This window comes from Salvelinus alpinus, chromosome 35 (genome assembly GCF_045679555.1).
Source record: "Salvelinus alpinus chromosome 35, SLU_Salpinus.1, whole genome shotgun sequence".
Taxonomy (NCBI): Eukaryota; Metazoa; Chordata; class Actinopteri; order Salmoniformes; family Salmonidae; genus Salvelinus; species Salvelinus alpinus.
In genome coordinates, this window is record NC_092120.1 from 22,359,647 (window position 1) to 22,376,197 (window position 16,551).

At 42.7% G+C, this 16,551-nt stretch overlaps 1 protein-coding gene across 2 annotated transcripts; it reads right to left on the reverse strand.

The window, feature by feature from the left end:
• Nucleotides 1-1,207: 1,207 nt before the first annotated feature.
• On the reverse strand, nt 1,208-8,198 carry LOC139564440 (desmin-like). Of its 2 annotated transcripts, none has more exons than XM_071383959.1 (11): nt 7,899-8,198; nt 4,973-5,132; nt 4,367-4,516; nt 4,026-4,145; nt 3,832-3,927; nt 3,347-3,481; nt 3,123-3,233; nt 2,837-2,947; nt 2,503-2,627; nt 1,711-2,349; nt 1,208-1,541 (listed from the first exon to the last, which is right to left on the reverse strand). In XM_071383959.1, exons 1-11 carry the CDS (start codon nt 8,117-8,119, stop codon nt 1,448-1,450), a joined length of 1,962 nt encoding a protein of 653 aa, XP_071240060.1. In that variant the 5' UTR covers nt 8,120-8,198; the 3' UTR covers nt 1,208-1,447. The 2 variants fall into 2 exon arrangements, with proteins under 2 accessions (XP_071240060.1, XP_071240061.1); XM_071383960.1 differs by having other exon boundaries at nt 1,449-1,536.
• Nucleotides 8,199-16,551: the final 8,353 nt, after the last annotated feature.

Sequence of the window (16,551 nt, forward strand, 5' to 3'; positions counted from 1 at the left end):
CACATTGAGAGAACAAAGCTGAGTATCAATTGACCTCAGCTACCACAGGCCTTGTTCTTCAGATAATTGGTATATTTATCTAATGTATATTTTTCTTTAGAGAAACAGAATCAGAGAGGTGCATTGAGAGGTAAATACTATATATTAAAAGAGATGTTCTTCTATACCCATAGGCCCGGAAATCTGCTCCATACCTTTTCACTTTCTCAAAAAATCTTCCTCTTAACATTTGACTGATATTTATATTTTGTATTGGACCTAAATTCATGGCAAAATACTCTTCATTCTCCACAAACAGCAGCAACAGTTAATTTTCCTTCACTCCCACATTGATATGATATAGGCTTCAAGGAATGGCAATGTCAAATCCACTCCCTGTCAATGTGAGCTTGTATCAAAAACCAGCAATGGGTCTCTCCGTTTATCTTGAGCACAACCAATAGTAGGTGAGTGAGGTCTTCCAGATGCACTGATGCGACAATTCAATAACACATAAGACCGCAGGTGCATTCGCATATATGACTAGAATCATGATGCTATTCTGACATAGTACTACCGGTATTCTAATCTTAGTTGTGTTTTATTTGAGTGAATTGGTGTTGCATGACCTTTAGATGCTCCGATCCGCCTCACGTCCTCTGTGCTGTTGGTCCTCTCCGTCATGGGACGCGGACTGTGTTTGGCATGTGCGGACGAGACCCAATCGCTCCCGATCAGTGGTAAATAGAAAAGGTGTGGATATGGATGGAATGGGGACATGGAACGCCTGTGTGCCATCGCTTCGCTGCAAGACCGAAGCTGTATGATGGCCCCTCGAGAGGATGTCAGGGTGAAGGACCCCTCAGGTGACTCTCTTCACTCATCCTTCACTTTACCTCTCCTTCACTCTCTTTTTGCTCTATCGCACCCTGCCTCTCCACACGCCCGTACAACCTATAGGCCTAGTGTGCAGAGCAAGGACCACCTCATATATTCAATGTGAGTGGGAGAGCGAGTGAGAATTTGTGGAACATGGAATGTGTGTAATTTAACCTCTCCATGGTACCATATCGATTGTGGTTTTCATTATGCCTTAGGGGGATGTCACAAAAGCTGATATGGAAATGCATTTTAGGATAACATTTTCTATGATTCATTGTGCACAAAAACATTATGTAGCCTAATAACTAAACCAAACTAGACAATGTAATGAATGAAACACCAGGAATTGAATGCTGGGAGCTTTATTTGCTGCTTGTTGAGTAGCTGTGTAAGGCACACAGAGTTTCTGAATATGTGGTTCAAAGGCACATCACAAGAGCTGAAGGGTACTGCTTGACTAGGTTGCAGGGTCATTCATGGTCTCATGTCTTGGTCAAAGGTCAGTGACCAGACATGAGCCGTCAGTGCAAAGCTCCAGGGGCGTGAGGGGTTAAGGGGTGAGAGGAGGTCACATGGTCATTTACGCCTATTCCTCGTCCGAGTCGTCGGCAGCGCCAGAGATTATGTAGGTTTGCTCCGTTGTGTCGCTTTCCAGTGTCTCATCCTCTGATTTAACTGTTCTAAGGGAAATAAAAAAATTACCTGGTTGAATAAGTTTCTTTACCAAAGACACGATGTGAAGAATGTTCACTGTGTTAAACATTCTGACCTAACAATGTTCTATCCTAACAATGGTCAATGATAAACCTACAATACTCTCATTATTGTTTAAGTCCAGGTTACTTTTACCTGATGAGCACCGTCCTCCTCTCTGTCATCTCCACTGCCTGCTCCTCGTGGGAGTACTCCATGGAGGCGCCGTACCCATAATCACCTGCACCTTTTCCCATGCCTTCGCCCATGCCTTCACCATTGCCTCCAGCACCCATAGCTCCAGCACCCATGCCTTTAGCACCACTGGCTACAGCACCAATTCCTCCACCATCCATGCCTCCACCCATTCCTCCAGCACCTGTGCTTCCAGCTCCTAGGCCTCCAGCACCCACGCCTCCAGCACCCACGCCTTTGGCTCCAATTCCTCCAGCTCCCATTCCTCCACCACCAATGCTTCCAGCTCCACCCCTGCCTCCTGCACCCAATCCTCCAGCTCCCATCCCTCCAGCACCCATTCCTCCACCAAGGCTTCCAGCTCCACCCCTGCCTCCTGCACCCATGCCTCCAGCTCCCATCCCTCCAGCACCCATGCCTCCACCTAAGCTTCCAGCTCCACCCATTCCTCCACCCATTCCTCCACCACTGCCTCCAGGTCCAATGCCTCCAGCCATGCCCACACTCATCCCAGCGCTCATGGAGCTTGAGCTGCTACTCATTATGGACATGGTCCCAACCATGGTTGTGAGTCGCAAGTCCTCGCCCTCAATCAGCTTCCTATGGAAACAGAGAAAAGCCATATCAATGGATAAGAATCAAGAATATATGACATTACCACAAATGCGATCTTCTAAAGGTTATTTACATGCTCTGTATGATCCTATCTAAATCCATTGCACTAAACCTGGCATCACCCGAGTGGTACCTCACCTGTAAGTTGTGATCTCAATCTCCAGAGCCATCTTCATGTTCAGAAGGTCCTGGTATTCACGCAGGTGCAGAGCGATCTTCGACTTGGTGGATTTCAGCTCCTCCTTCAGGGCCTCAATTCTTGCCTGTGACGTCAAAAGAGCCAGCTTGAGTTTGCACCTTAGTAGGCTACAGATGAAAGGTTCAACACCAACCGTTCATATGTACCCTACTTCGATTTGAACTGTGTACAATCAATTCAGATATATTTAATGGTTGAGTTCTGTAGTAAACCGGACTGAGGTAAGGTTCATGAATAACTGGACCATTCCACCTTCTGATCTAACGTGCTCACCTGAAGGTCCTCCAGCTCTTTCTTGTACTTTTCCTGTGCTTCACGAATTTGTGCCTCCAGAGCCTCATTCTTGGTCATCAGAGCTTCCAGGCCACGCTCTTTGTTTAGGATCTTCAAAGGTTAGGAAAAATACAATACAAATGTATTTTTCATTCATATTTTGATTGAGGAAAATATCCATTGCCATAGGCGACAACTCTTATTTAGTTATAGCCTCGATAATAATAGTTCATGTGTCACATTTTACAACCATGTAGGAATATCTTTATCAAATAGCCTAACTTACATCCTTCTTGGCGCCAGCAACTTCTTCCCTGACACTTCGAACTATATCCACATGTTTTGTTGTCTTGCTGTTCAGGTCTTCAAATTTACTTTTATACCAGGAATCCATTTCCTATAACATATAGGGGCCATGAAACACATATTCTGGGGTCATGAAACACATTCACACCTTGAAATTAATGACTGCTGTATGAATACACTCCAGTTAATTATAAATAGACCTACCTGTAAATTCTTTGCCGCAATTTCGTCATACTGAGCTTGGATTTGTTTGAGAGCGCCTGAGATGTCGGGGAGGTCATAAGCGCTCTGGGCTGAGGAGTGGGCAGCATATATCATTTTCAGTAGCTCTTCAATTTCCTGAGAAAGAAAAAATATTTTTAAAATCTGCCTCCAACAGAGCATGCTGGGAAATATGACAATGAGGCCCCTCCCACATCTGTGGAAAACTCCATAGATTTAACTCCCTTTCCCTGGTTACTCTCAACGGAGTTAAAAGTACTCCACCCCAATGAACTCCAGTTATCAACACAGGAAGCATATCACTCTCTTGAGGGTTAAGACAACTCCTAAGAGTGAATTTAACCCCCCCAGAAAATGTAACATTGTGATTTCAACTATCCTTGATTTACTGTTTATCATTTCGTCCGTTAGCGAGAGTTGGTACAGGTCGGTCCAAATCAATCAGTGCGCGCTATAACGCGACCTACCGCTTTGTGCACCCTCTGAAGGAATTCAATCTCCACCTCCAACTGCTCCAGCTGTTTCTCCAGTGCGATGCGCTGAGAGGTGGCTCTGTCCACATCCTGAAAAGCACATAGCGGCACAAAATGGCGTCAATGGCACTTTGATGTTTATTAGGCAATTTTGGCTAAGACTATACAGTGATTAAACAGCCTCTCACCGGACGGAATGCTTCTATCTCCATCTCGGCCTGCCTCCTCAGCTCAACCGCCTCCTCGTATTTGACTTTGGTTATCTCCAGTTGACCTGCCATGGCCTCTTTGCCAGCTAAGGCTTGGTCCTGTAAACCAAAACACAGATTAACCTTTATTGGGGTATAAAGGTAACAAGCCGAGTCACCATATTGGACACATTCCAATTCTCGCTCTCTCTTTCATTCTTTATCCCTCTCCTCCTCTCTGTGTGTGTGTGCGTGTGTGTGAGTGTGTTTTCTGTTTTCTCCGAGGTAAACAAGAAAAACGGGGACAGTGATGACGTGTGGATTAAGCCATTCTGTCTCACCCGCTGCATTCTCATCTGATCTGCAATCCTCTTCAGATCTCTCAGCTGATCCTCATAGAGTTTGCGGAGGCCCGACGGCTTCACGAACCGGTTCTGGATGCCGTCAATCTCCATCTCCAACAGCTTGTTCTGCTGCTCCAGGGATCGAACCTTTTAAGAGAATGACAATGGCAGGGTATGAATTATCATCAAGTTCACCAGGGCCCCTCACTTGAATATGCTCGCTGCCCAAATACGTGGGAATAACGAGCGACTCCGTCCCCACAGCCAGAAGGCGCGTTTCTCCACTGCATGCCTGTATGGCACACTCAAGCAAGCGTTGTCTAATCAGACAAATTCCATCAAATAAACATTGTTCCCCTACTTAAGGGCGGCAGAATATCGCACAGATGTTAAAGAATATTGGCTATGGCACTGAGGCAATGTATCCGGCCAGAACCCACACACAATAGCACATGCATGTGAAGAACAGCTATGTATAGACTATAGCTTACTCGAAAGTTGGCTATCTCTAATATGAAAGGCACAAAACAACAACTTCATCCCCATATGTTGCGTCAATTAGTCTGTGCGCCTTGTGTGTGAGCAAGCGTGGTGAGTGCTTACCTTCTCAATGTAAACAGCAAGTCTGTCGTTCAGTATGACCATCTCCTGCCGCTCACCACTGCGCGTGCTGAGGAATACTTTGTTCTCCGCGGCAGATGCGTCCAGGTCCACCGGGGCCCCGTTGCCATATCCCACACATGCCATGGTTCCCACATTCCCGCTAAAATGACAGACAGTTCAACACTCACCGCTTGACCTGGAGATAACTGACATCACTTTGTTATTCTGTGAACATCAAGACATAACGTCAACATGAAATGTTTTAAAGGTTATTGCCACTTGCGTGTCATATCACAGCCATCGATGGCCTGTCACAATCTTTTATTAATTTCCAGGTGCCATATTTGTTCCTACTCTGATGTCAGTGGCACATTTTTGGGGGGCTGGGCTGAAGACGTCTATATCCGTCTGCTAATACAGGACTAGTAAAGGCCCAGTGCACTACTTTTTGTGATAAAAAAAAAAACGAAATGTATTTCTATTTGAGTGTTTAACAGCATTTGTAACTTGAGTCTGAAAATTATCTGTACACAACAATGAATCTGATAGCCTAATACTTGCTTGATATAAAGTATGGTTTCCAGTTTCTTTCAATACTTTTCAAATACAACTTATTTCTATGTGAAAACAGAAATGGTCTATTCATTCCTTTTACTAGTCGCGCTTACCCAGAGCAATTTACAGTAGTGAGTGCATACCTATTCATTCTCTTTTGTACTGGTCCCCCGTGGAAATCAAACCCACAACCCTAGGGTTGCAAGCCCATGCTGTACCTACTGAGCCACATCCTCACAAACCACTTGATGTCTCAATGTACTCAATTACCGTATTGTGCATTGTTTTCCTTCACGTTGATGGAAAGTCTACAGGTACCTAACCTAGATGACCAGCCAATACAGTAATGTTCATTGACATTAAGTGGTTTGTAAGGATTGTAAATGAATACTTCACAAAAAGTGGTTGTTGTCCATGTTATTTGTTATTTGTTTGTGTATTTCCCATAACTTTGCATCTTTTGATGTAAATGTTTGATGATAGGTTTTTGTTCTTTATTGATCCCATTAGAATGACAATCGCAGAGAAAGGGACAGGGCAACAACTCTTACACTTCCAACTATTGAATCCTGCAAAATACTGTTCTTAATTATACATTTTATTTTTTATTTTTTTACAAAGCGTAATTTATAGATTTTTTTTATTCCGATTTTTCAGGGGGTGCTACAGCACCCATAAATCCCACACCTATGGACTACAACTGTTACAAGTTTTAAAAAAAATAAAAATTTATGTTGTTCTCATGGATATGAGCTATTTTGCTGTTTTTGAAATGTATTGAATTTAGTCTCTTACAATGTTTAGGCCTACCTACTTAGTGACACCTAAAACCTAAAATTCACAATAATATAAAGAGTTGTACATTTTTTAGATGCTAGTCTTGTAGGCTAATCGTTATGTGGAAAATGGACATAGGCCTTACTGTTTTCATTTTAATCAATTGATGCCTTCGAATTGCATCAAAAATACATTTAGAAATGGGCTAGTGCTGCACAATAAGAAACAATTACAACTGTGGTGGATTATAAATTGTCTGTGGTTCCACTATCTAAGAGTTCATTTGCTTGATGGTGTTTTTAATGCTTGATTACAATAAAGGTAGCCTATCAACTCTGAAAGCCAGGCTTGTCTCTAGTGCAATTAGACAGGAACATGTATTTCACAGAGTGAAGGAGAATTTGATTTGTTATGTCTGTCAGGAAGAATTGTGGCAAGTCTTTGAGTCATCTGCCAGTAAGGAGACAAATTGGCCTATAGCCTCAGAAGAGCAGTAAGGGGAGGGGAGGTACATACACTATTGTCAGCAACTTATCATCTATCTTGTACTGTAATAACTGCCTGTATTTTGGTGGTAATGTAACACAAGTCGCTTTCTGTAAATTCACAAATAGAATACTTGTGGTGTATCAACAGTGTGTAATCTCGCACTCTCTTTAAGATGTTACCTATATTTTATCAACTGTATCTATATAACCTCTATTACCCACTACTATGCCAAACCGAACCTTACTGGGCTTGAACATTTGAGTAAAACCACAGATTGGACAATGAACCAGATATTTCACTGGATATATAAATGTGTAGCATCCGGTCGGTGTTTCCACTCACTACCAAATATGGTGATGAAAGGGTAAGGGGGATACCTAGTCAGTTGTACACCTGAATGCCTTCAACTGAAATGTGTCTTCCGCATTTAACCCAACCCCTCTGAATCAGAGAGGTGCTGGGGGCTGCCTTAATCAACAGCCACGTCTTTGGCGCCCGGGGAACAGTGGGTTAACTGCCTTGCTCAGGGGTAGGATGACAGATTTTTACCTTGTCAGTTCGGGGATTCGATCCAGCAACCTTTCGGTTACTGGCCCGACGCTCTAACCACTTTTTTGACATTCTACAAATTTTTCCCTCAATGAAACATTTGATCTTAATACAGTTTTCTGTTTCCAAAACTAGAACCTGTAACAAACAGAGTGGACCACGTTTTGTAGACTTTATCCTTTGGCCAAGTTTCTAAAAATAGCATTGTATTGAAGGAGTGCATGGGCCAATTGAATTACAGTATTGCACATAGGCACTTCAGAGAGTAGGCGTTCCCTGAAGTGCGCAAATAAATGCTAAAATGCGCCAGTAGGATCTCGCTAGCTCATGCTTGACTCTGCCCACCTCCTTGCTTGTTCTGCCCACGATGATTAATTTGCTCCCATTGGAAACAGCAGGCTCTGGTCTATCTTGGGTTCGTTATAAAGATCTTTGATATAGCCCTAGCAACTACGGTGGATGCGGAACCAGGCCAGCTCAATACAGTTAAGTTTGGCTTAGTTATGTGAAAAGGCTATTAGTGTACTAGGTGTACAGGGTGGAGTGAGCATCTTACCCAACCATACGGGCGTTGCGTGAGGTGGAGACGGTCCTTCTGCCCATGGTCTGGGCCTGCATACCGCTGGCTCCGGCACTGCGTGAGTAGCTGGCTGACTGGTGGCGGTTAACCCTCCGGGTCGGGGATGGGCTGGACACCCTAACCTGGTAGGAGGATGAGCTGCTGCTGTCCTCAAAGTGGCGTCGGTAGGACGAAATCCTCTCAGGGCTGCGACTCATGTTGGCGGCTGCTCGGGTTTGCCTTTGTCTGCGTTCTCTGGAGGTGGTCAGTCTTCACCTATGGGACCTCTGCTGCTTTTGTTGTGCACTAGCTCCATCGCCTGAGGCTCTTTATATTCCACACGGCCTGGCTTAGCCCAGCCCAAAGGCATGGCCTGGCCCAACCCAACTCATGAGCCAAGACCTCTGGAATCTCTAACCTCAGCACCACAGTGGGCCAGACCTGCCACGACATTCAGACATCTGCCAGCACCCTGCGAGGAGCTGAATAGGGGCTATGGAACAGAAAGGCAGATAGAACAGAGGCAGTGCTAGCAGGGCCCATTAGGCAGTAGGTGCGTCCAACAGCAGTCACTGATGTAATCTGCTCCGATGGGGCAGGGGGCTTTAATTGCACGCAGAGCACAGGGCCAGGGGGTGACCCGATGAGGTCAGGCTGGCTTCAGAGGGACAAGGGGCTGCCTGAGATTTGACATAAATTGGTACTTATTAGTCTGGTCTGTTTTTTTACATTAAATAAAGGATATACAGAAACAAAATAGAAAATGGAATTAACTGCTTGAGAGAGAATGAGGGAAAATGAAGAAGCAGGGGGGTTGGTCTGAAGTTCACGCTTGATGTGGCAGAAGGATGTGAAGGGAGTAAACGATAGTCTGGTCTGTGACAGGGAGTAGCTCCTACTACAACACCTATAAGACCACTCAGCCGGCCAGGGCGTCAGCAAATAGACATGGTCCTGACAAGATACTGCCTTGATCCTAAACCCTAACTGACCACTAACAAACAAAACCCCCCAAACATACTCACAAGCATAGACAGTAAGTACATACAGCATCAATATGTGTGTTCCCTATTACTACCTATGCACCACTGAAGTCAGGCTTCTCGAATGAGCTACACTAGGCCAGCACTGTACATAGAAGATAGCAAACCTTCTGCTGGCCTACGTACTATAGTCAGGATATTATGGTTCCCACCCATTATTTGCTTGCGCCACTGCCAAAATCATAAAACTGTCAAAAATGGTGGCACTTTATTTTACAGTGTTATTTCTGTGATAATTATTGTACATACAGTGTAGGTAATGAATACTCACTGTTATACTGTACAAACAGCAGTAAAACGATTCACAATAAAGGGGCCATCTCTCAGCTGTTTACCAAAACAGTGGCGTAGTGTAGGCTTTGTTGTTGTTTGAACTGCAGATTGCCCCTTTAAGTACAGCGAAACAATGGGTATTGATTGACAAGAATAATCACATATTAAAGTGTTACCTCAAATACAGTATATTGGACTCTTGTCCTATAGGCCTTTTGCCTGATCTGAAAAACTGCAACATTGTAACATTGTGTGAGGGTGTCAACACTTTTACGAGAGATTCACTGAATTTTCCATTGGTAAGATTCTTTCCATTTACCTCAGAGCTTGCAGGCGTGTGGGATGTGGAGGAGTCTGCTCTGCGTATCTCAGTGATGAGAACAGAAGCTAAGTATGCCCACCAGCGCAGTTCAACATCTAATCAAACTATGACATCACTCATCCGTAACATACTCGCTCCATTGCACAAGGGTGCACAGTGCCAGAGCCATATATAGAGAGATATACAGTGCCTTCAGAAAGTATTCACACCAATTAAATTTTTCCACATTTTGTTGTATTACTGTCTGAATTTTAAATGGATTAAATTGAGATTTTGTGTCACTGGCCTACAAACTCAATACCCCATAATGTCAAAGTGGAATTATCTTTTTAGAACATTTTCCAAATTCATTCAAAATGAAAAGCTGAAATGTCTTGAGTCAATAAGTATTCAACCCCTTTTGTTATGGCAAGCCTAAATAAGTTCAGGAGTATACATTTGATTAACAAGTAACATAATAAGTATCATGGACGCACTCTGTGGGCAATAATAGTGTTTAGTATAACTGTTTAGTGACTACCTCATCTCTGTACTCCACACATTTAGTTATCTGTAAGGTCCCTCAGTGGATCAGTGAATTTCAAACACAGACTCAATCGCAAAGACCAGGGAGGTTTTCCAATGCCTCACAAAGGGAACCTATTGGTAGATGGGTCAAAAAAAGCGTCCATTGAATATCCCTTTGAGCATGGTGACGTTATTAATTATACTTTGGATGGTATCAATACACCCAGTCACTACAAAGATACAGGCGTCCTTCCTAACTCAGTTGCCGGAGAGGAAGGAAACTGCTCAGGGATTTCACCATGAGGCCAATGGTGACTATAAAACATAGTTTAATGGGCCTCCCGGGTGGCGCAGTGGTCTAGGGCACTGCATCGCAGTGCTAGCTGCGCCACCAGAGTCTCTGGGTTCAGGCTCTGTCGCAGCCGGCCGCGACCGGGAGGTCCGTGGGGCGACGCACAATTGGCCTAGCGTCGTCCGGGTTAGGGAGGGTTTGGCGCCCAGGCTCTGTTGCAGCCGGCCGCGACCGGGAGGTCCGTCGGGCGACGTACAATTGGCCTAGCGTCGTCCGGGTTAGGGAGAGTTTGGCCGGTAGGGATATCCTTGTCTCATCGCGCTCCAGCGACTCCTGTGGCGGGCCGGGCGCAGTGCGCGCTAACCAAGGGGACCAGGTGCACGGTGTTTCCTCCGACACATTGGTGCGGCTGGCTTCCGGGTTGGAGGCGCGCTGTGTTAAGAAGCAGTGCGGCTTGGTTGGGTTGTGCTTCGGAGGACGCATGGCTTTCGACCTTCGTCTCTCCCGAGCCCGTACGGGAGTTGTAGCGATGAGACAAGATAGTAATTACTAGCGATTGGATACCAGGAAAATTGGGGAGAAAAGGGGATAAAAAAAATAAAAAAATAAAAAACAGAGTTTAATGGCTGTGATAGGAGAAAATTGAGGATGGATCAACAACAGTTACTCCACAATACTAACCTAAATTACAGAGTGAAAAGAAGGAAACCTGTATTGTCACGACTTCCACCGAGGGTGGTTCCTCTCCCTGTTCGGGCGGTGCTCGGCGGTCGGCGTTGCCGGCCTACTAGCCATGACCGATCCATTTTTCCTTTTCCGTTTGTTTTGTTTTTGGTTCATTCACACCTGGTTTTCATTTGCTTTAATTTCTGTGTGTATATTTACCCGTTTCCCCACTCAGGTTTGTGCAGGATTATTTTTCTTGTTGCTTATGGAGGCTTTCCTCAGTGTATGTCGCGTGTGTTTATTATAGTAAGGTGCCTTGTGTTTGTGCGCCTTACGGGAGTACTGTTAGTTCCCATTATCTTGGGCGTTGTTTTTGGGTATTGTACTGTACCGTTTTTTTGGACTTGCCCTTATTAAAACATACGCTACACTGACTTCTCTGCTCTCCTGCGTTTGACTCCTGACCTACCTTCAGTGTGTAACGCAACATGTACAGAATACAAAACATAAAACATCCATCCTGTTTGCAATAAGGCACTAAAGTGAAACTCTAAAAAAATTGGTAAAGAAAAAACTTTATGTCCTGAATACAAAGTGTTATGTTTGGGACAATTCCAACACAACACATCACTGAGTACCACTCTTCATATTGTCAAGTGTGGTGGTGGCTGCATAATGTTATGGGTATGCATGTCCTAGGCAAGGACTAGTGAGTTTTTTGGGGGGATAAAAATAAACAGAATAGAGCTAAGCACAGGCCTTATCCTAGAGGAAACCCTGGTTCATTCTCCTTTCCAACAGACACTGGGTGACAAATTCACCTTTCAGCAGAACAATAAACTAAAACACAAGGCCAAATATACACTGGAGTTGCTGACCAAGATAACATTGAATGTTCCTGAGAGGCCTAGTTACAGTTTTGACTTAAATCTGCTAGAAGATCTATGGCAAGACTTGAAAATGGCTGTCTAGCAATGATCAACAACCAACTTGACAGAGCTTGAAGAATTTTAAAAAGAATAATGTGCAAATATTGTACAATCCAGGTGTGCAAAGCTCTTGGAGTGTCACGCCCTGACCTTAGAGAGCCTTTTTATTCTCTATTTTGGTTAGGTCAGGGTGTGACTAGGGTGGGTACTCTAGTTTTTTGTATTTCTATGTTGGCCTGGTATGGTTCCCAATCAGAGGCAACTGTCTATCGTTGTCTCTGATTGGGGATCATATTTAGGCAGCCTTTTCCCACCTGTTTTGTGTGGGATCTTGTTTTTGTATTGTTGCTTTTTAGCCCTACAAAGCTGAACATTTCGTTTGTTACTCTTTCTTGTTTTTTGTGCCGGTGATCATAAATAAAAATGATTAACCTACCCCACGCTGCATCTTGGTCCGACCATCCTTCAAACAACGATCGTTACATGGAGACTTACCCAGAAAGACTCACAGCTGTAATCGCTGCCAAAGGTGGTTCTAAGATGTATTGACTCAGGGGTGTGAATACTTATGTAAATTGGATATTTCTGTATTTCATTTTCTATAAATATGCTAAAATAAAAAATAAAACATGTTTTCACTTTGTCATTATGACATATTGTGTCTAGATGGGGGGGAGAAAACACATCTATTTAATCAATTTTTAATTAAGGCTGTAACACAACAAAATGTTGAATAAGTTAAGTGGTATGAATACTTTCTGAAGGCACTGTAAATTACTATGGCTCTGCATTGTCCTAGAAAAGACGTCAACTTGTCCAAAAACATTTCTTACTTTCTGTTTTTGGCTATGTACCCTTTCATGAACAGGGTTCGGGTGAATTCCATTTATATTCAGGAAGTAAACTGAAATTCCTATTCCAATTTGAATCAATGGATGTCTATGTGAAAAATTTGCAATTGGAATGACAATTTACTTCCTGAAATGGCGTTGGTCCCACCCTGGTTCAAGATGGCAATGTAATTAAACAGAGAATGTTGAGCCAGGAAAATTAAGAAGACACAGACATTGCTGCTTCTGAAGCCATTCTCAAAGATCTGCCTCTCATTAATGTGCCTGGATTGTGTTTCTGGTGTTTTTTTAGTTGGATAAAGTAGAGAACCACTAGGTGAATAGATGCCTGTGGCTATGTACTTGTGTACAAGGACTGCTGAATTTGGCAACAAACTTGACACATCTATCATTGATGACAAAGGAACTTGTGAATGCCTTCTGGAGGTTATGTGGCAAATTCATATGGAGAGGTATTGGTTATTTCAAGTGGTTATTACTTACAGTATATCACCCCAGTGCACCAGCATTCTACATGCAGGGATTAAGTTACCAATACCTTTTTCATAGCAGACAAATATCCTAAGTTAATTCAGTTTTCTTCTACCGAGTCAGAAACCCGGATCCGGGAGCACCCCCCACCCCCCACCAGTAAAAAAGCTGAATAGCATAGCTAGCATAGCGTCACAAGTAAATAGTAGCATCTAAATATCATTCAATCACAAGTCCAAGATACCAGATGAAAGATCCACTTCTTGTGAATCCAGCAATCATTTCTGATTTTTAAAATGTTTTACAGGGAAGACACAATATGTAAATCTATTAGCTAACCACGTTAGCAAAAGACACCATTTTTCTTTGTCCACCATTTTTTCTCTCCACCAGTAGCTATCACCAATTCGGCCAAATAAAGATATTGATAGCCACTAACCAAGAAAAAACCTCATCAGATGACAGTCTGATAACATATTTATTGTATAGGATAGTTTTTGTTAGAAAAATGTGCATATTTCAGGTAGAAATCATAGTTTACAATTGCACCCACCATCACAACTCGACTAGAATAAATACAGAGAGCAACGTGTATTACCAATTTACTCATCATAAAACATTTCATAAAAATAGACAAAGCATAGCAATGGAAAGACACAGATCTTGTGAATTCAGACAATATTTCAGATTTTCTAAGCGTTTTACAGCGAAAACACAATAAATCGTAATATTAGCATACCACATGTGCAAACGTTACCCCAGCATGAATTCAAGGCAACGGGAGCGATAACGTTATGATCACCAAAATATATTAATTTTTTCACTAACCTTCTCAGAATTCTTCCGATGACACTCCTGTAACATCATATTACAACATACATATAGAGTTTGTTCGAAAATGTGCATATTTAGCCACAAAAAAACGTGGTTATACAATGAGAATAGTAGCAAAACTGGCCTGAAAATGTCGGGCGCTATCTTTGAGAGTGATCTAGTCTAATCGATAGCTAATCATAAACTTGACTAAAAAATACAGGGTTGACAGGAATCGAAAGACAAATTAGTTCTTAATGCAATCGCTGACTTACATTTCTAAAATTATCCTTACTGTGCAATACCGGGTCCGCCAAAGCGAAGCTACACATAACAAAATGGCGATATATGCGTTTAAAATTTTTCAACAGAACAGCGATTTATCATCATAAATAGTTCTTACTGTGAGCTGTTCTTCCATCAGAATCTTGGGCAATGTATCCTTTCTCCGGTCTAATCGTCTTTTGGTCGAAAGATGTCCTCTTGTCCCGTCGAAATGGCCAATAACGTTCGGTATGTACAGGAAACGTGCCCAGCTCATGGAAGGGCGTCACAAATAAATGCCTCAAAATCGCACTAAACGGATATAAATTGCTATAAAACGGTTTAAATTAACTACCTTATGATGTTTTTAACACCTATAACAAGTAAAAACATGACCGGCGATATATTACTGGCTAAACCAAGGCTTGGAAAGGGGTCGGTCCGACGCCCTTCATGCGTCCAGCGCAGGATCCAAAAGAAAGCTACTTCCGGTCTTTTGTGTTTTATACGGGCCCTGATTGCGCAATCGACTCCATTCAAATTGTCACCACTTACTGACATCTAGAGGAAGGTGTAGGCAGTGTTTGTATCCTCATAGCATTCACAGGGACATTAAAACTGACCTGGGACCAGAGGCCAAGATTTCTGAAATCTCACTCCCTGTCAGGAAAAGTGCTGTAGATAGAGTTCTGTTCCACTCAGAGACATAATTCCAACGGTTATAGAAACTAGAGAGTGTTTTCTATCCAATAATAACAATAATATGCATATTGTACGAGCAAGAATTGACTACTAGGCAGTTTAATTTGGCAATGTCAAAAAAATAAAAGTGCTAACAGCACCCCCTATTGACAAAAGGTTATATAGCATATCATATGGCCGTGTCTGTTATTTCATGAGAACATGTATTTCCCTAGTAAATAATGTTCTTTGTACCTTGTTATAGATTTTGCCTAGTTTCCACTGCTCGATCCTCAGAAAACCTTTTTGACAATTAAAAGAGACATGGTAAATCAATGTGTGTTTATTTCATTTCATACAGAAGCTAAATAAAGTATTGTGTATTTGATCAGTATATGCAGCAACAACCTACCTATCTATATTATATCCAATAACTTAGCCTTCAACACAGCATGTTGTATTCACCAATGCTCATATTTACTTCACAGGAGAGACCTGGGCCACGTTGAGTAGGCAAACATTGTGGAACGCTGCAGATAGAAATGTCACGAATAGATGTCATTCTTTATTCTGCATGTCAATCAAGTTTATTTTATAAAGCCCTTTTTACAACAGCAGTTGTCACAGTGCTTTACCAGTTACCTGCCAAAATCCCAAAGAGCAAGCAAAGCAGAAGCGAATCAGTGGCCAGGACAAACTCCCTAGACAGATAAAACCTTGGAAGAAACCTAGAGAAAAATACAGCTCAGAGGGTTGGGCCCATCCTCTTCTGGCTGTACCAGGTAGAGATTTTTAGTACAGGCATTTAAGGCCTGATTGTTTTTCAGTTCATAGTGTTTGTTAGACTGATGGATAAGCAGACAGAGAATCATGTCTGTCCTACACAATATATTTCTATCTGAATGTGTCACAATGTTGTGCACTGCTGAACGCAGCCCAGATACAATCTGAAGCCAAACATATCCCATATTACCATATCAGCTACCTACGGTACCCTGCACAAAGTACAAGGTTCACAGCGACATACTCCACCAATAAAAACATAATTTGGAGTTGATTATTATACAACGTGTGGATCTAATCCTGGATTCTGATTGGTTAAAACTGCATTCTAGCCGGTGTCTATTCCAGTTACCAGCGGCTAAAACTATGACGTTGAAATGCCTATTTACTCTGTTCCATCTGACTGCGCAATCGACTGTCTCGTCAGCCCAGCCACACAATTTATACACTAGATCTACACTGTAAAAAGCATCTAGACATTATCTCCCATTTCTTTTAGACTAGCATTTGGTTTTCAACAGCAGATATTTGTATCAACCTTGCTGTCTATAGCTCCAGCATTTGCAACATTGTTTCAATATTGAAATTCGATCTCCAGCTGTACCACAGTACTGAACGTGTGGGGGGTAAGGACGAGACATACAGGCTGGCCTCTTTTCTCAGCCATTCAAAATCCTGAATCAGCATAATGTTTCTGAATATATACAAAGAAATGTCAATAGAAAAAATGGAAATGGATCTGGTTTGCTGTCATT

What these genes read in the sequence shown, in the direction of transcription:
- LOC139564440 (XM_071383959.1), bottom strand. Translation starts at nt 8,119, where the DNA reads ATGAGTCGCAGCCCTGAGAGGATTTCGTCCTACCGACGCCACTTTGAG. An exon ending in ATCAGATGAGAATGCAGCGG is followed by an intron (nt 4,146 to 4,366) that starts GTGAGACAGAAT and finishes TTTGGTTTACAG; the next exon opens with GACCAAGCCTTAGCTGGCAA. An exon ending in TTCAGAGGGTGCACAAAGCG is followed by an intron (nt 3,482 to 3,831) that starts GTAGGTCGCGTT and finishes TTTCTTTCTCAG; the next exon opens with GAAATTGAAGAGCTACTGAA.